At 41.9% G+C, this 25,670-nt stretch overlaps 2 protein-coding genes across 5 annotated transcripts in view; one reads left to right on the top strand and one right to left on the bottom strand.

The window, feature by feature from the left end:
• The first annotated feature begins 373 nt into the window (after positions 1–373).
• On the top strand, positions 374–5,083 carry LOC118390714 (spermatogenesis-associated protein 22). 4 transcript variants are annotated; one of them, XM_035781437.2, is made up of 8 exons: positions 374–531; positions 805–870; positions 940–1,093; positions 1,304–1,496; positions 1,717–2,119; positions 2,386–2,512; positions 2,615–2,712; positions 3,103–5,083. In XM_035781437.2, exons 2-8 carry the CDS (start codon positions 841–843, stop codon positions 3,292–3,294), a joined length of 1,197 nt encoding a protein of 398 aa, XP_035637330.1. In that variant the 5' UTR covers positions 374–531; positions 805–840; the 3' UTR covers positions 3,295–5,083. The 4 variants fall into 4 exon arrangements, with proteins under 4 accessions (XP_035637330.1, XP_035637328.1, XP_035637331.1 ...); XM_035781435.2 differs by having other exon boundaries at positions 391–531; positions 1,717–2,128; XM_035781436.2 differs by having other exon boundaries at positions 455–531; positions 956–1,093; positions 1,717–2,128.
• A 145-nt stretch (positions 5,084–5,228) lies between these two features.
• Positions 5,229–25,670, bottom strand: part of LOC118390079 (LHFPL tetraspan subfamily member 7 protein) — a 178,102-nt gene continuing 157,660 nt past the window's right edge. Inside the window, exon 3 of the mRNA XM_035780273.2 lies at positions 5,229–8,691. Within this exon, the coding sequence (XP_035636166.1) occupies positions 8,465–8,691 (227 nt within the window). The 3' untranslated portion in view covers positions 5,229–8,464. The remainder of the gene's footprint in view (positions 8,692–25,670) is intronic.

Genomic DNA, 25,670 nt, shown 5'->3' with positions numbered 1-25,670 from the left:
ACAGCGGATCAACTGCCTTGTTCAGGGGTAAAACGACATATTTTTACCTTGTCAGCTCGGGGATTCGAGTCCAACGCTCTAACCACTAAGCTACCTGCCGCCCCAATTAATCGGCTTGTCAAAAAATTGAAGGATACAAACCACTGATCATGACAATGGGGTGAAATTCCTGGACAACAGTCGTTATCGTCCATTCCATATTGTCCATTTTAATTTGACATGTGCTGTTTTTAGGATATGTTGTTTGTTAACAATAACAGGCCTTTTTGTTTTGATTGAGCGTCATTTAGGTTAGGCTATTTGATTGGAGAATCCGGCATGATGTAAAAAGTGTCCCTCTCATTACATTTTATCTCCAGCCTGTAAGCTACAGAAAAGGCCACATTCTCTTTCTACCATATTTATATAGCTAATGTGCAGCCTCCCTGTAAGTGTTCTATCTTGCCAAGACGTCATTACCAGAGAAATCGCGGGCATTTGCGCGTGACCATCTGACTGGCTAGGAGGAGACCTGGCTCACCAGCTAGTCAGGTATTTAGTTACATTGGAACAGCAACCACAGGTGTACACTGAAAATACATAATTTCATTTAATGTAACTTCATTAAAACGAATTATTGTTTGAGGACGATGCTTTAGTTGTTGCTTATCTAGCTAGCTAAGTTAGCTACTAAAACTGAAATAGCTATTGATAACAATTGCTTTAGCTAAGGTCAGTAACGTTAGCTAGCTAAGTTAGGCCCTGTTAACCTTAGCAAGAAGTGGTCTGATGTTTTAACTATTTTACATTTTATGAATTCATTAGATTCTTTGAGTGGACACTGCAATAAGATGAGAAGATATGAAATGCAGCAGGCCAGACCTACTGCAGGTTTGTGAAATTGAAATGTGAGTTGGGCTGATGGCTGCATTCATGAAATAAACTGATTGTCAGGTATAGGTTGTTTCCTTTCCAGGCTGCCTCTCTGTGCCTCTGTTTACCCAGAAGAAAAGGAGCAGGCTGCCTTTGACATCCAATCCCTCTGAGAATGAATTCTGCTCCAACAATGAATACATGTCCACACACAGCGCTGTTTCATCCAACAACATATCTGGTAAGATAAATAGGCTACTTCGTGTTTTTCAGTATTAGCTATAATCATGTGCGATTCATAAATGTGGCTGTTATCAATTTATTCTGGATTTTCAAAGCGAAAGAGATATCCAAGTCACTAGATGGCACTATGCGAGGAAAAAGGCAATTTTGCTGCCCATATCAATGCTTTAACAGAACAGTTTTTATAATACTTTCTACCTCTGCTCAGGTAACACAAAATATTTCCAAGATCAAGACCCAAGCTGTCCTGCACCTGCTGCTCAGAACAGTCAGTGGAACAGACAAGGCAACCAGCATCAGTCTCAACCACAGTTTCAGTATCCAAACAGTCGACTTGCACCTGAACCCGTGAGAAGAAACTTTGCACCTCTACCACACCCATATAAAGCTGTGAATACAGGGTATGGTCAGTTGATAGGTCTCTGGAGCTTTCTGTAGAGGCAGTTATTATAGATGCATAATTAAAAAATGTTTGCAGTGCACATTTAAAAGTTAACCTGCAGATAAACGGGGTCTATATATTGTATAGTAAGTACAGTTTTAGAGAGATGTTTTTTTGGGGTTGTCTGGTGGTTATGCAACACATAAACCAGTCGTATCACTTATATTGCATATGTTCAGTCCGCAGATAGGACAGCAACAGCCACCAGTGAGGCAGGACTCCAGAGCCCCTATAAACCCCAGACAGAGCAACTACAACGGCCCTAGCAGCAGTGGGAACACACAGAGCAAGCCAGTACCCCCAGGTAGCTACTCTCATATGGGTCAGCAGCAGCAGTCTGGCTACAGACAGGGACAGGCCAACCCACCAGAGCCTCCTTTCTGCTCCCAGCAGTCTACACCCATTACCACAACAAGCAGACCAACTCCTGGCCCTCCAAACAGACCAACTCCTAGACCTGGACCACAGCAGCAGAAGCAGGACACATCCTGGAAGTTTAAAATGACCACCAACACTGGGCTACAGAAACAGCTGATGGACAGTAGAGACATATATCAATCTCAAAATACCTCTCAGTCTCAGGTACAACATGTAAGTAATCTGTGCTAATTGTAACTTATAGTGTAACATACTGCAGGAAAACTCAGGTTTTCATTGATTACTTACCATAAAATAACTTTGATATAGCTTCCATATTTAACCCAATTGGAAATCTTTAATCTAGTTAAAAATGACAGCTCATACAGTAACGTTGCATCCTTAATATATTTTATTATGCGAGCCTTGTAAATGTTGTTATTCAATGCTAGAGCAGGTATTAAAGCATTCATGTTTCCTATGTTGGGAAGACACCACCTGTGTTCCAGATCAAACCAGCAACTGAGAACTCTTTGAGGATCCTGACTGCTGTCATCGATGGCATGAGACACTGGAGCCAGTTCAAGGACAGTGCTCCGTACCTATTTGAGATTTTCGGTTAGTTTTCAGTTTGTCTCTTCACTAACATTGTATTTACCATTACCTGTACTGTATTTACAAAATGTTTGTATTTTATTCTACTCTATGTTCGTCCCACAGCTACTCTTGACTCTGCAGTCACCTCCGGGTCTCATGGAGCTAAGAACTTCCTCATGAGAGATGGGAAAGAGGTGGTGCAGTGTGTCTTCTATGAAAATGTGAGTAAGAAAAACACTTCCTCTTTAATAGGAAAGGGAGACATACAATAGCAGGCCAAGGGCTGTAGAGTTAGTCAGAGGACAACATTATATTACTTCATGTTCACCAAATGAATTGGAGTGTTTTTTAAGGCGATAAAAAATGTAATCTTAAAAAGGCAGTTATTTTAAACATAAAGAACTTTGTAGATTAGAATTTTCTTTCCACAGGATTCTTACCAGCTGCTACTGATCATCAGCATTATAAAGCAGTAGTTTGTTTTAACTGGAGGATATGGATTCTCAAATCATACTGTATCTCCAGGGTGGATACCCATTATGTTACATTTACAGTGTTGTGGAGGATGTATACCCTTTGTGTCTGACCCATCTCTGCTCCATCCCCACCAGGAGCTGGACCTTCCCAGGCTGATCCGAGGACAGGTGCACCGCTGTGTGGGAAACTACGACCGCACCAGGGACACACTCACCTGCATGTCTGTCAGGGCTGCCCTGCACTCCGAGCAGATGAATGCACAGGAGTCTGTCAAAGCATCGGATGCTGAGATGAGGGGCCTGGTGAAATCACTCAGTGAAGTCTGATCAGAGGCACAGAAACACGTAAAAGGGCAATTCAAGGGCAATACAATTGTTTTTGTCCATGGTTCCTTGTGAATATCACTATATGGCACGTGTTCTCCTTTTCATTAGAAACTGCGGGGTCCTATATTTCAAGCGTTGTCATCTTTATTAGAAACTGAAGGATCCTATATAATGTCCTGCTGTATATACAGTGCCTTCGAAAAGTATTCAGACCTCTTGACCTTTTCTAAATTGTTACGTTCACCTTATTCTAAAATTGATTAAATAGTTTCCCCACTCGTCAATCTACATACACAATACCCCATAATGACTAAGCAAAAACAGGTTTAGAAATGTTTGCTAATTTATAAAAAACTGAAATATTATTCAGACCTTTTACTCAGTATTGGTTGAAGCACCTTTGGCAGCGATTACAGCATCAAGTCTTCTTGGGTTTGACACTACAAGCTTGGCACACCTGTATTTGGAGAGTTTCTCCCATTCTTGCACAACTAGTTTCAGGTCTCCCCAGAGATGTTCGATCAGGTTCCAAGTCCGGGCTCTGGCTGGGCCACTCAAGGACATTCAGAGACTTGTTCCCGAAGCCACTCCTGCGTTGTCTTGGCTGTGTGCTTAGGGTTGTTGTCCTGTTGGAAGGTGAACCGTCACTCAGTCCTAGGACCTGAGCGCTCTGGAGAAGGTTTTCATCAAGGATCTGTCTGTACTTTGCTCTGTTCATTTTTGCTTAGATCCTGACTAGTCTCCCAGTCCTTTCCGCTGAAAAACATCCCCACAGCATGATGCTGCCACCACCATGCAGGGATGGTGCCAGACGTGACGCTTGGCATTCAGGCCAAAGAGTTCAATCTTGGTTTCTTCAAACCAAATAATCTTGTTTCTCATTGTCTGAGAGTCCTTTAGGTGCCTTTTGGCAAACTCCAAGTGGGCTGTCATGTGCCTTTTACTGAGGCCACTCTACCATAAAGGCCTGATTGGTGGAGTGCTGCAGAGATGGTTGTCCTTCTGGAAGGTTCTCCCATCGCCACAGAGGAATTCTAGAGCTCCATCTGGTTCTTGGTCACCTCCCTGACCAAGGCCCTTCTCCCCCAATTGCTCAGTTTGACCAGGCGGCCAGCTCTAGGAAGAGTCTTGGTGATTCCAAATTTCTTCCATTTTAAGAATGATGGAGGCCACTGTGTTCTTAGGGACCTTCAATGCTGAATTTTTTTTTTTTGTGCCTTGACCCAATCCTGTCTCTGAGCTCTATGGAAAGTTCCTTCGACCTCATGGCTTGGTTTTTGCTCTGACATGCACTGTCAACTGTGGGACCTTATATAGACAGGTGTGCCTTTCCAAATCATGTCCAATCAATTGAATTTACCACAGGTGGACTCCAATGAAGTTGTAGAAACATCTCAAGGATGATCAATGGAAACAGGATGCACCTTGAGCTCAATTTTGAATCTCACAGCAAAGGGTCTGACTACTTGTGTAAATAAGGTATTTCTGTTTTTAATTTGCAAACATTTCTAAAAACATGTTTTCGCTTTGTAGGGCATTATGTGATTTATAAAAACAAGAAAGAATTTATTCCATTTTAGAATAAGGCTGTAACGGAAATAAAATGTGGGAAAAGTCAAGAGGTCTGAATACTATCCGAAGGCACTGTTGATACTTGACATGTTGGAAGATTCTTCCAGGGATGAGTAGCACATGATTCCCCATTATTTTGAAAGAATAGTCAGAACTCATCTGCTTGTTATCTGTTTATGACAACAAATTAAGATTGTGTTTATTAATTTCACAATGTTAAATTATATAATTGCATCTATATATTAGCAGATTATATATTTAATTATTTTTCTTCACATTTTTATATAGTCTTATACACATATTTCCAATGTTTCATATGTGTCATTCAGTTTTGGGACACAAATAAAAACCCTTTCTCTTCCTCATTTATGAAACATTTTATTATAAAGAATATTCACAGAACAGCAAACTTTGTCAAGAGACTAGTTTCAGGTTAAACAAACACATTGATGAAGTAATATCTCAAAATATGTATTTCAAAAATGGGGGGCTGTTTTGGATGAAAAGTGAACCCACATACAGTTATTAGTTTATTTACAATCAACATACAATATCACAATGGAAAACTCAATACTACTCTCTACAATAAAAAACACTTTCACCAGTGCTGAGACTTGACACACAATGTTTCAACATATCGGGTAACAAATCCTGTGCAGCAAGTGAATCCCAGTCTTTCCCAATATCAAGCACAGTACGAGGTCCTATATAAATACCAACATTTCTTTCCTGGTCCTCTTTTCAAAACATGGCAACACAAGTACAATTTTTTTTATCAAGACTTTTCCCTCTTTGTAAGTAATTTGGCAATTTCCAAAGTTCACACCAGCATTATGCACACACACACACACACACACACACACACACACACACACACACACACACACACACACACACACTTTAGAATACAGTATGTATGTCAAATATTTGTTACATTGGCTGTGTAGTGGAGGAAATTATACAATTTGTCCTTGAAACATGACTAGAATAAAATCATTATATTAGGAGGAATGGGATGGCAAAAACACTAGTCCATTACCTTATCTCAGAATGTAATTATTTTAAGTCGTGCTTCACACATTACGTGGTTAATGTGTCAATTGAACACTGATAACTTTGAGCTAAGTTAAATTTGTATAGCTCTCAAGCTCTACCACTCTAATTTGCAAATAAATTCATCAAAAATCCTACATATATGTCGCAACCTTTTAATTTAGTGATTCAAGTTATTTACCTCTTATGAATAAACTGGCAGTGTCAGCAGCATAATTCAACACAAGTACAGCTTGTTCTATCTGTCATTACCTTCAAGCTTTTAGAAGACATGTTTTTTTCCTTCTAGAGAATATTTTAATGTTCAGAAGCACATCTTGAAACACATACAGGACAAGTATAGCACACAGAGAAAATAACAAAATTACAACTGTTTTACATTACAATAGCCACAGTTTAAGCAGATGTAGATGGTAACCTGATATTAATAGTTTTGAAGTAACTTGTCTTGGTTCTGTTATAAAGGCACACGTTGGTATGGTCAGAGCAGATCATCTAATCTAGATAAACTGTTTTACTATTAACTAACCACAACTTCATCTGCACTCTAGTCAATCATTTCTAGACAATGCTGTCTTATCTAATTGCCTTTAGCCTGATTTAATGTAGTCCTGAATTATAGTGTATAGCTAATATTGTGTAGTGTTGGGGTCAATTCCAATTTAATGTGAAATTCGATTTCAGTTCTTGAATTCACTCATGAAGTGGAGAATTTACATTGAATTTAATTTGAATTTCAACTATCTTCAAGTTATGGAATTGGAATTAGACTGTTGGACTGCTTGAATTGGAATTGAATTCAAATTGTAAAAACATTTATTCTTTGGAATTTAATTAAATTGGAATTCAATATTTGTACATTTCCCAGTTAATGGAATGAATGCACATAGTATCAAACATTGACTGCATTATTTGTTTTAAATCATTTCAACTTGTATTTCTATATTTCCAGTTTAGCTGGGCGGTCTGAACTGTGACATGATCAGCCTGAGGGAATTGAATTAGAATTTGTGGAATTGTTGAGGATCGTATTGGATAGGGAATTGAATAATTAACATTGGAATTTAAAGGAATTGAATTCTCTAAATTCAAGGACTGGAATTAACGACCTGGACTTTAAATTTAATTAAATTGAATTTACAGGGAAAGGGAATTTAATTAGAATTTGTTGAATAAACCCCAACCCTGGTATTGTGTGGTGTAAAAACTGAAACAATAATGACTTGGGTTAACAAGACAACCATATTAACACTAGGAACTCTGGGAAAAGGTTGGTAGAAGGATGTCATGTCATCCCAACATAAAATGTATAACAAATGCTTTTCATATGTCTTCAAAAGTTAACTATCAGACAAGTATTATATTATTACTATGCACACCTATCTATATTAATTTGTCTTAAAGGCAGGTCAGACACTTCTATATTGTTTGGTACAGCTCCTTCACTGAAACATATTTATTCAACTCTTTCTTTTAGAATTTTTACTGTCCAATAGTCCATTTAAAACCATGTTGAAGATGTAGGCTAAGTCAGATGGTGAGTCCCCAAGGGTCATTTTTCACTGTGCTACATGTCCATCTTATGACATCCATTCAGTCAGTGTTCAATGCTTGATAAAAACGGCATCTGGATCTAAACCTTTATACAATCCACTCTCCTCAAACTCCACTGGACAGAATCCTTGATGCGCTCACTGTGTTGAGACCTGAGTCCGTGTTCATATCCTTTCTAATCCTCACTTTGTCTTGATGTCAAACGGGTCTCTCATTGTCTTTACTGTTTGCCAAATCCGCATTGATCCATTGGAGATAGAAGCATGTCCATGTTTTTTGATAACTGTAGAAATGTCTCATATTGTTAATCTCAGGCCATACTTTACCTTCTCATTAAGATTCTCCTTATTTTCACACCTTCTCTTTTTGCAAACAACTCCCTGATTATTCTGGAATGATATATTTAATGACCACTCTTATTGCCCACTTAATGTCACCATAGATTCATATTATGGTTCTAGTCCTGACCATCACCCTCTGTCTGGTTACAGTAATATTAAACCAACGTTGTATGTATAACATGATAGGAATGTTTATACGCTGTATACTTCTGTCCATCTGAAGAGGGAGTTGTTGTCAATCCTTGTGTTTCTTTCAATTTTTTTTTTTTTTCAGAAAAGATACTGAATATGAAATAAGTCTCACCAGAAATGCAGTCACAAATTGACAGTAAATGTGAATTAATAGTCATAATAATATGAGTTAACGTTTGACATTATTGGGAGAATTTTTTTTTAACAGAACACAGTTCCATTCAATTAGGTCAATTATTAGATCAAATAAATAGTTTTTGTATGAAGGAAGACAGTACATAAATGTTGTTCACAGTTGGGTATAGCCTAGTTGTATGTCAGAGGCAGGGCTTTTTAAAATGGCATCCTACTGAAGAAGTGGATGCAGGGGTTTCTCCAATCTCCATCATACAGGGAAGTAGGAAGTACTGTAGCAAACTGACTGGATGAGGTTGGGGAAGGTGGGGCCAGTTGTTGTCCTATAAGAGAGTGGGCAGTGGGGTTGGGGACAGATGCTCCTTTGGTGCGTATTTGGCGAAGAAGGGTAGGAAGAGTGTGAGCATGACGGCGACGATGGCCAGCATGTATCCCCAGCCGATCTGGCAGTCCCCGGCATAGTAGATGTCTGAGTCCCCGCAAAAGGACCTCACCAGGGTGGAGTTCAGCCCAAAGGGATAGACCAGCAGCCCAGACCCCATGATGAACACTGGAAGAGAGAGGAGAGATGAAAGAGGCTTTGGTTACAACCAGGGATACACTCAAATATGTAAGACATGTCATAGTGTTGTGTTTGGTCATGGATTTCATTGTTGAGTATATCTTGAGAGAGCACTGAACATCCCTTCTTGTTCAGCTTCCAAAAAACATTTATAATGTCCCTCTTTCTCCAACTGAACTAAATCCAGCTGTAAAATTGTCCATCCTGGCTCATTACTTTGAGATTGGGAAGTGTTCCTGGAACATCCTGGTAATGCTGACTCCTGGCCACTTGGTGGAACTAGAGGTTCTGCATTATGAGTTGACAGCGCAAAGACAGCCCACAGATACGGTCAACAGTGTAATGTAGGAGCTTCACCATCTGCCTTATCTCCAATTGTACCCTGAATAGCCCCAGTAGGAATATAAATCACTATTGAGATTGAGTCTGTCAACTCAGCCAGGGAGTGATGGAGGAAGGACTGATAGAGGAGAGGGGGTATGGGGCTTTTTTATATTAAAATAGACCCCTGATGGTTCTTGATTGACAGGTCTGGCTAATGAAAAGTGAATCATGTCTCCCAAAATCCATTAGCACTTCTCATGCCAAACTGACGACCACAAGAAAATAGCCCAGCACTTTAATACACATCGATCAACTTTCACAGACAGTATCACATCCTCAGTGCTCGATGTAGCGATGGCGAGAGAGTGGCTCAGTTTAAAAATGGAGTCAGGTCTGCCAACCAGTGCTGCCAAGAAGCATCTAACGACTGCTGAGTATCATCATTACTACTCATTTCAGGAAAACACAAAAGGTTAGATTTCCATTATATTGGAATGTCATTGTGTGTATTTTAAGATAAAAGGAGATAATAAATAGAGTATGGATTTGGACAATGAGCAGTTATCCGTAACTGTCTGTCTATAGAACACATTAAACACGTATCATCTTTTGTTCATGTATTGATTTCAGATCTTCAAGGACAGTGATGCAGCAGGGTTGATGGGAGTGTAATAGGGAATTCATGAGAGAAGGTAATGGGGATGTCAAATATGAAATAGTTTTGTGCTGTAATGTACACTACCGTTCAAAAGTTTGGGGTCACTAAGAAATGTCCTTGTTTTTGAAAGAAAAGCACATTTCTTGTCCATTGAAATAACATAAAATTGATCAGAAATACGGTGTAGACATTGTTAATGTTGTAAATGACTATTGTGGCAGGAAACGGCAGATTTTTTTAACGGAATATCTACATAGGCGTACAGAGGCCCATTATCAGCAACCATCACTCCTGTGTTCCAATGGCACGTTGTATCATTTTGAAAAGCTAATTGATCATTAGAAAACACTTTTTCAATTATGTTAGCACAGCTGAAAACTGTTGTTCTGTTTAAAGAAGCAATACAACTGGCCTTCTTTAGACTAGTTGAGTATCTGGAGCATCAACATTTGTGACTTCAATTATACAGGCTCAAAATGGCCAGAAACAAAGAATCATACTATTCTTGTTCTGAGAAATGAAGGCCATTCCACGTGAGAAATTGCCAAGAAACTGAAGATCTCGTAAAACGCTGTGTTGTGCATCGTGGGAGGCCCCGGTGCACAACTGAGCAAGAGGACAAGTACATTAGAGTGTCTAGTTTGAGAAACAGACACCTCACAAGTCAACTAGCAGCTTCATTAAATAGTACCTGCAAAACACCAGTCTCAACGTCAACAGTGAAGAGGCGACTCCGGGATGCTGGCCTTCTAGGCAGAGTTGCAAAGAAAAAGCCATATCTCAGACTGGCCAATAAAAATAAAAGATTAAGATGGGCAAAATAACACAGCCACTGGACAGAGCAAGATTGGAAAAAAAAGTGTTATGGACAGACAAAGTTTGAGGTGTTCGGATCACAAAGAAGAACATTTGTGAGACGCAGAAAAAAATGAAAAGATGCTGGAGGAGTGCTTGATGCCATCTGTCAAGCATGGTGGAGGCAATGTGATGGTCTGGGGGTGCTTTGGTGGTGGTAAAGTGGGAGATTTGTACATGGTAAAAGGGATCTTGAAGAAGGAAGGCTATCACTCCATTTTGCAAAGCCATGCCATACCCTGTGGACGGATCTTAATTGGAGCCAATTTCCTACTTACAACAGGACAATGACCCAAAGCACAGCTCCAAACTCTGCAATAACTATTTAGGGAAGAAGCAGTCAGCTGGATTTCTGTTTATAATGGAGTGGCCAGCACAGTCATCGGATCTCAACCCTATTGAGCTGTTGTGGGAGCAGCTTTACCGTATGGCACGTAAGAAGTGCCCATCAAGCCAATCCAACTTCTGGGAGGTATGGGGTGAAATCTCTTCAGATTACCTCAACAAATTGACAACTAGAATGCCAAAGGTCTGCAAGGCTGTAATTGCTGTAAATGGAGGATTATTTGACCGAAAGCAAAGTTTGAAGGACACAATTATTATTTCAAATCAAAATCATTATTTATAACCTTGTCAACGCCTTGACTATATTTCCTATTCATTTTGTAATTTATTTCATTTTTGTTTTTTTATGGAAATCAAGGACATTTCTAAGTGACCCCAAACTTTTGAACGGTAGTGTATATGGATTTTTTGGTAAGGGGGGCTGTACATTTAGAAAATTCCCATGCATATCTCAGAGAGTAGGTAGATAAATAAAAAGCCCCCTGAGAGTGACTGCTGAGGATCATGCTAGTAAGGAAGAGAAAGAGAGAGATGGAGGGGGGAAAGGGAGAAAGACAAAAGGAATGGGGAGAAGGTTGTGTGAGCGGGTAGTGGGGGCACTATGTCCCAGCGTCAGCTCATTACATTTATCTCTGAGGTGGAGGATGAGGCTGCTGGAGCCCCAACCCAGAGTGGAAGCTGAGGCTGATAAATATCCCCCAACCCACCCAGAGTTCTGTCTCTGTCCTGCTCAGAATGGCCACCTGTTTATCTGTCGGTACCTGGCTCCTCAAAGCAGCCCGGCTAATAACACTTTAAGGGCCTTCTCTCTCATTGGCTTTGTGGAAAGTGAACAAAGACAGGCAGGGTTTCCTTTTCAAGGCCCTTCCCTCGCTGTTCCCTCCCACACAGAGATATGACAGCAGTCACACACAGCCTGCCTGCACCCCAGCCACCAAAATCCAAATAAATAATGAAGAAACTCGCCAAATAATCGATGCAGGAATGAAATCAAACCCCACAGACTTGAACCAAGTAGCACGAGAGCCTTGAGCATCATTGGATTTCATCGACAGAAGCTGGGTATGCGGAGGGAGGGAGCAATGTTTGTCTGCATCAGATAAGCCCTGTGCCTCAGGTCGATATGGTCTCTCCAGGCTGCATAGCTCTGTTAATGGAACAGACGTACAAGTCTGATGACCCTGGACTCTGACTGCACACACACTCCACCTGGATTCAGTTTAGAGACTAGCAACTGTGTTATTGTATGGGACTACTGGAGATATTCAACTAAATCATTTGCCTTTGATTCTTCTTGCATGGCAATGATTCAAACGTGTAGTCTATGATATGATACACCTATATACTGTATATATGATGGATTAGCTGTTGAGGATGTACTGTATGCATACATGCATATACATAACATTTCCTGATTTGACTCGTGTTCAATCTTGAGTAAAAGGTGAAAACTGAATTGGAGAGCACATGGTAGCAGCCCACAATGGAAACTCAATCTCATGACGATAGAAGCTTCCATAGCAGTGTAATCCACAGGATGTTGGTGGCACCTTAATTGGGGAGAACGGGCTTGTGTTATTGACTGTAGAAGAATCATTGGAATGGTATCAAATACATCAAACACATGGATGTCAGGTGTTTGATACCATTCCATTTGCTCTGTTCCGGCCATTATTATGAGCCGTTCAGCAGCCTCCACTGGTATAATCCTATGGGGACGTACAGAGACGAAGGGAGCGGTGTAAAATGATGCGATGCTGTGAAACTGCTCATGGTAACCTCACAGCATAAAAAGTAAACAATGTAGCAACCGTTGAACTGACTTATATACTGTAAACTGCACATAGAGCACCAAGCGTGATCTAAATCCTAAAACAACAGTGGTCATTTGGATGGGCGTCTCGGAACTGGTCACACACACAATGAGTATCCATCGGGAGTGGGCGGGGGGATTCTTAACGGTCCACTTGGCCAGTTGGGCGGCAGGTACAGCAGTAATGAAGGCAGTTAGCCATGAGGAAGAGCCGTTAAAATGTAATTACAGGAGTTTAAAGAGCCACCTCCTCAATAGCTGCAGAGCAGTAAAAAGCATTCAGAACAGCACTCAAACATGCAGCTTCTTCTTCCTTCCTGTTCCTATTAGGTACCGTTTACTGTGCTTCCTGCACCATTCACACACACACACCACACCCATGTGCACATATGCACTCACACACACAAACACACACACACATTCACACAAACCATGTACATTCTTGGAGATGGGGAGGTTGCTGGCAATGGCATGATGTGGAGAGAGAGGGAGATTATCCAATGGCAATCAGGTGGGACTGCAGGGAGGGAAGGAAGGAGCGACGGAGTCCATCAGAACAAACAATGGGGAAGAGACAGACAGAGGTAACAATGGGGAAAGGATAGTGTAGGTCACACAGGGGCTAATGTGTCTCATTTACATATACACCCCACTCCCATACAGACATGCAAATACACACACAGACGGACACTTCCTATGGAGCAGTGACACCTATGGAGATGACTACCATCACCTGCTAAACTCCACCTGTATTGTTATAACAACACGTGTCACTCTAGATCCTGATGAAAATGTACAGCAGAGCAAGTGAGAAATTAGCATGTAGAAACAGTGAAGAATCACTGATGATGCTTTCCCTGCAGCCCCTAAACATAGATAAAGTAATTGGGATCACTTGGAGGCCTAACACAGACAAATGGTGAAGAGACATTGCAGCACCCCCATCACTGCTAATGCTTCTTTACTGCAGCCTGTCTGGCTGAATACAACAGCAGAGCCGACGTGATGCTAATGATAGTAAATCACCAGCCAAAACAGATGCCTGCCTCTCTTTTCAGCAACATATGCTGCTTGGGAATATTCTATGAGTTTATCCATATGGTTTTGTCTTGTTATTGCTCAGGCTCATCCGTCCTCTGTGGTTACACCACTGGCAGGGTTATCCTTGAAGTTTGAAATCCTGGATTTTTTTGGAATGTTTCGCAATGGGGATAATTGCTTGTGGAGAACAACTTGTGAGAGAGATGCAGAGAAATGCTCTGCAGATGTTGTTGACAAGTGCAGAAGCACTTTGTTTCATTGTTAATTTCCACAGGTAGCTGTGGAAGTCAGCAGGCCAAGGGTCTGTGATTATCACTGAACCTTTAGCGTAGTTAAACCTCTAAAATAAACATCAATACTTCTGTAAGAGTGTGTTTAATCTTCAATCAGATTCAGGAAGAGAAGAGAGGAAAGGAGAAGAGAAGAATAGAGGAGATGTGATGAGAAGACTGGCAAAGCTCAGTCGAGGTGTACTGCAGCCTTGACTCTCCTCTGTCTTTTCCCTGGACTCTTCATTGAGAATATGACAGGAAAGAAGCTGTGTTAGAAGGAGAGGAGAAGATGGGGAGAGCTCAGCCTTGATTCTCTCTCTCTCTCTCTCTCTCTCTCTCTCTCTCTCTCTCTCTCTCTCTCTCTCTCTCTCTCTCTCTCTCTCTCTCTCTCTCTCTCTCTCTCTCTCTCTCTCTCTCTCTCTCTCTCTCTCTCTCTCTCTCTCTCTCTCTCTCTCTCTCTCTCTCTCTCTCTCTCTCTCTCTCTCTCTCTCTCTCTCTCGACTGCTCACCCTTCTCAATGAACTAGTGAGACATGCCACATCGCCCTTGAAGATGATACTGAATTGCACAGCTGTGAGAATGAGAAAAATATTGAGTACATTTTCATGAAGGTATTTGAGGAGAACTTCTTGGCTTCTTGACCTGTCCCCGGAGTGAGGTGTGTGATGAGGTAGCGTCCACGCGTGACAGTGCATTAACTCTCGGCTGGGTACCACGGTAACACCGTGGTAACTCTGTATAGTACCAATCACACAGGATGGACTGAGGTCCTGATTCACTCTCTCTGGGTCAGGCTCTGGAGGGCTATACGCAGGGACTGGGAGGTCTTACTGAGAGTATATGATACCACTATCTCATGAATACAGTACGGTACAGACCAATATCTTTGGGTGGTGTGTGCATTCACTCTGATACTGTAGGTTAGTGATGTGGATCATCCAACATCAAACATCACCCATTAAAATAAAACACTGTGAACCTTACACTCTCTATAGTACTAATCTATTAGCACAAATACTTTTGGCATATTCAAATGAAATTGTTCACTGTTGCTGAATCATTAAATGAAAACTTTAGGTTGTGACACATGACCTTTTAGTTGTCTAGTCAGTCCAATGCCCTGTGGGGCTGAGGGTTATACAGTGATCTCTCTCTACCAGTGAGTAGTGAGGTGGAGTGTGGCCCAGTCTTAGAGGATGATGTGGTCATCATAGAAATGGATGACTTGAATGGGCATTATGTCGACTGTACCTACACAAGTTGAGTGTACCCATGCTAGTAATTCTATTTCTTTGTTGGTCATCCTGCATTTCCTCCACGTACCATCAGAGGGCTTAATTACAAGCCATTCTCCTGCTGCTGCTGTGGGCCTTGAGGGCCATTCATTATAACGCTAAGATTTCTACTTTGGATCAAACTTTATTACCTCCCAACACTGACTGTGTTAACTCAGTTAGCACTGAGGACAGTTGCCCGTGGGATTGAATTAGAGATTGATGGGATGGCTCCCTCCCGGTCCTGGCCTGTATGTCCATGGATACATCCCAAATGGCACCCTATTCTCTATGTAGTGCACTACTAGTGCCTGCCATTTGGGACGTAACCCATGTCTAATCCTCTGGTTTGGTTGTAGCCAGGCCTGGCTGGCTGGAGGCAGTCATTTGTCTGTTCTGTCTGTTCCCACTGGCTCTGTTTGTTAACGACTACAACTACCGCCCCGCACTGATTACTGTCACTCAGTAACAGATCTGGGTTCAACTGTGTCAGTAGCACAAATGGCTGAACACACAAATCTCTACAATAGAGTTTTACCCCATGGTTAGAAACACTGGTGTGAATCTGAGGGTAAGCTAAGGTCAAGGGAACAACAGAGAGCGTTGACAGCAACTCTCAAGTCACTTATTCAAGAGGAGGAGCTTTGACACTTGACTTGACAAGTTACAAGACCACAGAGTAAGTATGATAATCCTTTAGACAGTGAGAAAGGAGATTTAATGGATTGACAGTGGCTCCTCTTCTCCTCGTCCCCTCCACTCCTATATCTGCATTCCAGCCTTGCAGCAAATATGGTCGATGAATATGAGGGCTAATGTTGTCCCGTGGGCCGCTTATCTCCTATGACCCACAAGCACATCTGTGACACTCCCAGCCCTGGGAGAGACCAGCCACAGCTGGAGCCCTGACTGGAACAAGTCAGCCACCACAGGCCCAGATAACAACCACAGAGACCAGGTACAGGATGCTACAGAGTGTCTATCCACAGGTGACTGCTCTCAGTCCTGAAAGGAACTTTCCATTTGGCTGCTGTCCCAATTGGGATTCTACCTGTCTGCTACTGTGCACTGAAACAACTAGGGGCAGTACAGTCACCCACATACAGAACAATATGTTGTTCTCTCCATGACATAAACATATGTTACCTGAAGTTACCTTACCTAACCACGTATCTGAGCGCTAGTGTCACAGTAACTAAACAAAGACTGTTCCTCTTTACAATGAGAAACACATTGTTATTTTCACTCCTCTGTCAGAGATGTCTTCTTGCAGTGTTTCCTTGCAAATATTTGATAGCGTGTGTAAAAAGAATGAGGTATAATAAATCTTTATTTGCCAGCACAGCACTCATTTGTTTGTGTTGCCAGCGCTGTTTGTCAGTGATGAAACTCTGTGACATGAAACATATGCTGTAGGCCCTGGAAATACCAAGAAATATTGTTTAATTACAGTTGCAGCCTCATAGCCATACATCAAACCAGTTTTTCTGACGTGCTTTCCTTCTAGTGATTATTTTTCCTGTTGTCTACCTTTCCCCTGGATGTGATTAACAGATGCTTCACATACACAACAGGACAGGTGTTTTGATCCTGCCTACTATTTGCATATCTATTTTTTCACCAATAGAACTGCAACTGCCGTTCTGTTGCAAAAAAGTTAGTGTTGACAGTTGTTAGATCTATGTATCTATTTTTATAAACAAAATAAGTTTGCGGTTTATGATTTGTTCTTAAATCAATGTGTGTGTGTGTGTGTGTGTGTGCTGCATGTGTGAGTGTGGTTGTGTTTGTGTGCTGTGAGTGTGGCTGTGTTTGTGTGTTGTATGTGCGAGTGTGGTTGTGTGTGTGTTTCAGTCAAGTCATTTCCTATCATTTCCTACCATAAAGCTCTATAATGAAAGCAGAAGGGGTGGCAGTTGGGATACGGGTGTCTCTTGGAAATTGCTTTTCATCACTCGCATGCGGAACCTATTTCCATTTCCGTCTTCTTTTCCAGGCAGGTAGATGATAGGTATAGGCGACCTCTCCTCTCCCCCTGTTCTGAAGAAGATGGAGGAGAGGAGAGTGTTCCTGACGGCCCACCATCACATTAAAGCTACAGGTATGTCGGACCATGCTGTCTGAGTCTGACCATGCAGGGAATTAAACAGGGACTGTGGAGACGACAGGAGGATTCTCATCTCATATGCCAATCTACCATGCCTTCCATGAATATGTCTATGTGCTACTGGGGTACCACAGATAGAGGCAAGGTGATGTGGATATCAAATAACATGGCAAAATGTACTAATCTCGATTGCATGGAGTGAGGAAAAGTTTAAAGTAATATGTGTTGCAGATATGCCTACCGATCCAAGAAAGAAACACCTGTTTTTATCCACATCTATATTCCTCTATAAACATGTCACAATGTGCTCAGGAAGATACATATTCTGGAATGAAGATTAAACTTTAGAGCAAAATAATCATGCAGCAACAGTATTCTGTTACGCTCGTTGATAGATGAAGACCAAGGTGCAGCGTGGTAGGCGTACATTTTACTTTATTTTCAAATGACACCAAAAAAACAACAAAACACGAAACAAACGTAAAGCTCTGTGGCACTAAACAGCAACTATACAAAGGCAAGATCCCACAAACTAGGGTGTAAAACAAGCTGCCTAAGTATGATTCCCAATCAGAGACAATGACAGACAGCTGCCTCTGATTGGGAACCATACCCAGCCAACAAAGAAATAGACAAACTAGAATGCCCACCCAAATCACACCCTGACCTAACCAAACAGAGAAATAAAAAGGCTCTCTCAGGTCAGGGCGTGACATATTCAAACGTTTAGTCCATAATGTTGCTTGATCGGTGGTTAGGACAAAAGTAGGCTACATAAAAAGTGTGATACTGTTAATATACTAACCTGTGTGTTAGTGAACGTTTTCAAAGAATTTATGTAAATCACAAAGCTTATCTGCATTTCCTGCAGCGCAATAAAATTCTCAGCAAAAAACAAGTGATCAAATTAAGATCCAACACCTATAGGATGTGGTATGGTGTGTTTCAGGTATTCAAATGGGACTATAGCTAAGAGTGGAACATAGTGGGGTAGTGGGGTATAAAACAGCAGGGAGGGATCACATCTTAATGTGATGAGCTGTGCAATAGCAGCAGTCTGCACAAGCCATGATGATAATTAAGCACAGTGTGCCTCTGGGAAATTATGCTAACGGTTGCTTCTTCTTGAATCACCTTAGTACCTATAAACATTTGGCTGGAGGTGATCATGCAACCAAGAACACACACCCATGTTCACACACACACACACACACACACACACACACACACACACACACACACACACACACACACACACACACACACACACACACACACACACACACACACACACACACACACACACCAAAAGGGAAGAGAGATAAATATGTTTTTAGGCCAAGGCTCTTTAGAGGGAAAACAATAGCAGGAAATCTCTGGTACCACACAGAACCCACTGGGCACAGATGTCAGTTCAATTTTGTAATTTTTTTTATTTCACCTTTATTTAACCAGGTAGGCTAGTTGAGAACAAGTTCTCATTTACAACTGCGACCTGGCCAAGATAAAGCAAAGCAGTGTGACACAGACAACAACACAGAGTTACACATGGAATAAACAATAAACAAGCCAATAACACAATAAACAATTCAATGACACAGTAGAAAGAAAATAATCTATATATATTGTGTGCAAAAGGCATGAGGAGGTAGGCAATAAATAGGCCATAGGAGAGAATAATTACAATTTAGCAGATTAACAATGGAGTGATAAATGAGCAGATGATGATGTGCAAGTAGAGATACTGGTGTACAAAAGAGCAGAAAAGTAAATAAAATAAAAACAGTATGGGGATGAGGTAGGTAAATTGGGTGGGCTATATACCGATGGACTATGTACAGCTGCAGCAATCAGTTAGCTGCTCAGATAGCTGATGTTTAAAGTTGGTGAGGGAAATAAAACGTCTCCCACTTCAGCGATTTTTGCAATTCGTTCCAGTCACTGGCAGCAGAGAACTGGAAGGAAAGGTGGCCAAATGAGGTGTTGGCTTTGGGAATGTTCTGTGAGATATACCTGCTGGAACATGTGCTACGGGTGGGTGTTGTTATCGTGACCAGTGAACTGAGATAAGGCAGAGCTTTACCTAACATAGACTTAGAGATGACCTGGAGCCAGTGGGTCTAGTTTGGATTTACATTTGGTTGCGTTGTCAACTAACACGAATTCAATGTCAAATCAACAGCAGGAAATGACAATGTCAATGGATTGAGGTTAAAAGTTGGGTGAAAAAGAGACCAAATTCCCTCATGTTGATGACATTTTGCAAACCCAATCAGTTTTCCACGTTGATTCAATGTCATCACATTGAGAGAGATGGGAGGGAGAGTGAGAATGGATGGAGAGAAAGACAAGGAAAGAAAGAAAAAGATAGAAAGAGGAGAGTCAGGAGTGGTGACTTAGAAAGTAGATGAGAGGACAGTACTAGAATTCTGATTCAATGAGACCGAGCGAAACAACTATTCACTAAAAAGATCCAAAAGATTAAATAAGATTTCAGAAAAAAATCAATTTGTCCTGCTGTTTAAGCAGCACAAAGAGGTTACACAGAGAACGGAAGCGTGCTCGGAATGGATCAAATATGCTTTTAACTGGATGAAATTGCATGTCTAAGACTGTATGAAATAGGTTGGCAAAAAGGGTGATCACACAGGTGATTCTATGGATTGCTTCTCTCTCTCTCTCTCTTTCTCTGAAATGGGAAAAACCTGTTGACCTTGGGAGGCAAAAGAGTAAGAGAGATAGAGAGGTGTAACAGAGAGAGAGAAAATAATAGAGGAGAAAAGGGAAGGCATGAAAGAGAGAAAGAGAGCACTTGAAAATACATTGAGAGGGAAGAGATTAGAAGGGCTATAAAATTGCCCAGTAGAATCACTACCCATCTACAGAGTGGGCATGGCAATCTGGGGCACAACAGCAGTGGTCAATCAGAGAGCAGAGAACCATGGACTAATAGCCCTGTGTTATCACCGTGATTAGTTCAGCTTGAATGTGGTCAAGACAACCGTGACACACGTCAGACTTGTACCAGTGCCTCTTCTACCTCATGAACAAATGAGAAAGGATTGAGAAAGAAAGGGGGAAGAAAGAAAAAGAGAGATATAAGAAGAAATGAAGGAAGAAAGAAAGTAAGAATGAAATAAAGAAGATTACAATGCTATTAACATATGTTCCGGGAAGGCTCCAGGACAATAAGGATGATGGTATAGAGTGCTTATAGACAAAACTTAACCTACATCCTATAAATGAAAGACACAAAGAAAGGACAAATAGTTACAATCTTTCAGTGTACTACATGTGCATGCTTGTACTGCACTTCCAAAGAAGAAGTTTACGGAATCTCTGTCTTAGTCATGTCCTACCGAAGACACGTGAATCTGTCTTAGTCATGTCCTACCGAAGACACGTGAATCTGTCTTAGTCTTGTCCTACCGAAGACACGACAATCTGTCTTAGTCTTGTCCTACCGAAGACACGTGAATCTGTCTTAGTCTTGTCCTACCGAAGACACGAGAATCTCTGTCCTAGTCATGTCCTACCGAAGACACGAGAATCTCTGTCTTAGTCATGTCCTACCGAAGACACGAGAATCTCTGTCTTAGTCATGTCCTACCGAAGACACGTGAATTTGTCTTAGTCATGTCCTACCGAAGACACGTGAATCTGTCTTAGTCTTGTCCTACCGAAGACACGACAATCTGTCTTAGTCTTGTCCTACCGAAGACACGTGAATCTGTCTTAGTCTTGTCCTACCGAAGACACGAGAATCTCTGTCTTAGTCATGTCCTACCGAAGACACGTGAATCTGTCTTAGTCATGTCCTACCGAAGACACGTGAATCTCTTTCTTAGTCATGTCCTACTGAAGACACGTGAATCTCTGTCTTAGTCATGTCCTACCGAAGACACGTGAATCTGTCTTAGTCATGTCCTACCGAAGACACGTGAATCTGTCTTAGTCATGTCCTACCGAAGACACGTGAATCTGTCTTAGTCTTGTCCTACTGAAGACACGTGAATCTGTCTTAGTCATGTCCTACTGAAGACACGTGAACCTGTCTTAGTCATGTCCTACTGAAGACACGTGAACCTGTCTTAGTCATGTCCTACTGAAGACACGTGAACCTGTCTTAGTCATGTCCTACTGAAGACATGTGAATCTCTGTCTTAGTAATGTCCTACCAAAGACACGTGCATTTGTCTTAGTCATGTCCTACCGAAGACACGTGAATCTGTCTTAGTCATGTCCTACTGAAGACACGAGAATCTCTGTCTTAGTCATGATCTACCGAAGACACGTGGATCTCTGTCTTAGTCATGTCCTACCGAAGACACGAGAATCTCTGTCTTAGTCATGTCCTACCGAAGACACGTGAACCTGTCTTAGTCATGTCCTACCGAAGACACGTGAATCTGTCTTAGTCATGTCCTACCGAAGACACGTGAATCTGTCTTAGTCTTGTCCTACCGAAGACACGACAATCTGTCTTAGTCTTGTCCTACCGAAGACACGTGAATCTGTCTTAGTCATGTCCTACCGAAGACACGTGAATCTCTTTCTTAGTCATGTCCTACTGAAGACACGTGAATCTCTGTCTTAGTCATGTCCTACCGAAGACACGTGAATCTGTCTTAGTCATGTCCTACCGAAGACACGTGAATCTGTCTTAGTCTTGTCCTACTGAAGACACGTGAATCTGTCTTAGTCATGTCCTACTGAAGACACGTGAATCTGTCTTAGTCATGTCCTACCGAAGACACGTGAATCTGTCTTAGTCATGTCCTACCGAAGACACGTGAATCTGTCTTAGTCTTGTCCTACTGAAGACACGTGAATCTGTCTTAGTCATGTCCTACTGAAGACACGTGAACCTGTCTTAGTCATGTCCTACTGAAGACACGTGAACCTGTCTTAGTCATGTCCTACTGAAGACACGTGAACCTGTCTTAGTCATGTCCTACTGAAGACATGTGAATCTCTGTCTTAGTAATGTCCTACCAAAGACACGTGCATTTGTCTTAGTCATGTCCTACCGAAGACACGTGAATCTGTCTTAGTCATGTCCTACTGAAGACACGAGAATCTCTGTCTTAGTCATGATCTACCGAAGACACGTGGATCTCTGTCTTAGTCATGTCCTACCGAAGACACGAGAATCTCTGTCTTAGTCATGTCCTACCGAAGACACGTGAACCTGTCTTAGTCATGTCCTACCGAAGACACGTGAATCTCCGTCTTAGTCATGTCCTACCAAAGACACGAGAATCTCTGTCTTAGTCATGTCCTACCGAAGACACGAGAATCTCTGTCTTAGTCATGTCCTACCGAAGACACGTGAACCTGTCTTAGTCATGTCCTACCGAAGACACGTGAATCTCTGTCTTAGTCTTGTCCTACCAAAGACACGTGAACCTGTCTTAGTCATGTCCTACCAAAGACACGTGAACCTGTCTTAGTCATGTCCTACTGAAGACACGTGAATCTGTCTTAGTCTTGTCCTACCAAAGACACGTGAACCTGTCTTAGTCATGTCCCACTGAAGACAAGTGAATCTGTCTTAGTCATGTCCTACCAAAGACACGTGAATCTGTCTTAGTCATGTCCTACTGAAGACACGTGAATCTGTCTTAGTCTTGTCCTCCCAAAGACACGTGAACCTGTCTTAGTCATGTCCTACCAAAGACACGTGAACCTGTCTTAGTCATGTCCTACCGAAGACACGTGAATCTCTGTCTTAGTCATGTCCTACTGAAGACACGTGAATCTCTGTCTTAGTCATGTCCTACCGAAGACACGTGAACCTGTCTTAGTCATGTCCTACCGAAGACACGTGAACCTGTCTTAGTCATGTCCTACTGAAGACACGAGAATCTCTGTCTTAGTCATGTCCTACCGAAGACACGTGAATCTGTCTTAGTCATGTCCTACCGAAGACACGATAATCTCTGTCTTAGTCATGTCCTACCGAAGACACGAGAATCTCTGTCTTAGTCATGTCCTACTGAAGACACGTGAACCTGTCTTAGTCATGTCCTACCGAAGACACGATAATCTCTGTCTTAGTCATGTCCTACCAAAGACACGTGAATCTCTGTCTTAGTCGTGTCCTACCGAAGACACACGCATCTCTGTCTAAGTCATGTCCTACCGAAGACACATGAATCTCTGTCTTAGTCTTGTCCTACCGAAGACACATGAATCTCTGTCTTAGTCATGTCCTACTGAAGACATGTGAATCTCTGTCTAAGTCATGTCCTACCGAAGACACATGAATCTCTGTCTTAGTCATGTCCTACTGAAGACACGTGAACCTGTCTTAGTCATGTCCTACCAAAGGCACGTGAACCTGTCTTAGTCATGTCCTACCAAAGGCACGTGAATCTGTCTTAGTCATGTCCTACCGAAGACACGATAATCTCTGTCTTAGTCTTGTCCTACCGAAGACACGAGAATCTCTGTCTTAGTCATGTCCTACTGAAGACACGTGAACCTGTCTTAGTCTTGTCCTACCGAAGACACGAGAATCTCTGTCTTAGTCATGTCCTACTGAAGACACGTGAACCTGTCTTAGTCATGTCCTACCGAAGACACGTGAATCTCTGTCTTAGTCATGTCCTACCGAAGACACGAGAATCTCTGTCTTAGTCATGTCCTACTGAAGACACGTGAACCTGTCTTAGTCTTGTCCTACCGAAGACACGAGAATCTCTGTCTTAGTCATGTCCTACTGAAGACACGTGAACCTGTCTTAGTCATGTCCTACCAAAGACACGTGAATCTCTGTCTTAGTCATGTCCTACCAAAGACATGTGAATCTCTGTCTTAGTCATGTCCTACCGAAGACACGTGAATCTCTGTCTTAGTCATGTCCTACTGAAGACATGTGAATCTCTGTCTTAGTCATGATCTACCGAAGACACGTGGATCTCTGTCTTAGTCATGTCCTACCGAAGACACGAGAATCTCTGTCTTAGTCATGTCCTACCGAAGACACGTGAACCTGTCTTAGTCATGTCCTACCGAAGACACGTGAATCTGTCTTAGTCATGTCCTACCGAAGACACGTGAATCTGTCTTAGTCTTGTCCTACCGAAGACACGACAATCTGTCTTAGTCTTGTCCTACCGAAGACACGTGAATCTGTCTTAGTCATGTCCTACCGAAGACACGTGAATCTCTTTCTTAGTCATGTCCTACTGAAGACACGTGAATCTCTGTCTTAGTCATGTCCTACCGAAGACACGTGAATCTGTCTTAGTCATGTCCTACCGAAGACACGTGAATCTGTCTTAGTCTTGTCCTACTGAAGACACGTGAATCTGTCTTAGTCATGTCCTACTGAAGACACGTGAATCTGTCTTAGTCATGTCCTACCGAAGACACGTGAATCTGTCTTAGTCATGTCCTACCGAAGACACGTGAATCTGTCTTAGTCTTGTCCTACTGAAGACACGTGAATCTGTCTTAGTCATGTCCTACTGAAGACACGTGAACCTGTCTTAGTCATGTCCTACTGAAGACACGTGAACCTGTCTTAGTCATGTCCTACTGAAGACACGTGAACCTGTCTTAGTCATGTCCTACTGAAGACATGTGAATCTCTGTCTTAGTAATGTCCTACCAAAGACACGTGCATTTGTCTTAGTCATGTCCTACCGAAGACACGTGAATCTGTCTTAGTCATGTCCTACCAAAGACACGTGAATCTCTGTCTTAGTCATGTCCTACCGAAGACACGAGAATCTCTGTCTTAGTCATGTCCTACTGAAGACACGTGAACCTGTCTTAGTCATGTCCTACCGAAGACACATGAATCTCTGTCTTAGTCATGTCTTACTGAAGACACGTGAACCTGTCTTAGTCATGTCCTACCAAAGACACGTGAATCTCTGTCTTAGTCATGTCCTACCGAAGACACGTGAATCTCTGTCTTAGTCTTGTCCTACCGAAGACACGTGAATCTCTGTCTTAGTCATGTCCTACCGAAGACATGTGAATCTCTGTCTTAGTCATGTCCTACCGAAGACACACGAATCTCTGTCTAAGTCATGTCCTACCGAAGACACATGAATCTCTGTCTTAGTCATGTCCTACTGAAGAGATGTGAATCTCTGTGCCGCAACCAATCTATCATCTTAATTACTTTCATTTCTATATCTCTATTCATGTTTTAATGTCACAAATTAATTTACTTATCCGACGAATTGGTTGTCCTTGAAAACACGTGAAGGTTTAGCTCAATGTTACAGATAGCGACGTTCACCAAAACCCAAATGAATGA

This window comes from Oncorhynchus keta, chromosome 11, assembly GCF_023373465.1.
Source record: "Oncorhynchus keta strain PuntledgeMale-10-30-2019 chromosome 11, Oket_V2, whole genome shotgun sequence".
Classification (NCBI taxonomy): domain Eukaryota; kingdom Metazoa; phylum Chordata; class Actinopteri; order Salmoniformes; family Salmonidae; genus Oncorhynchus; species Oncorhynchus keta.
This window is presented reverse-complemented; position numbering and strand designations above follow the sequence as displayed.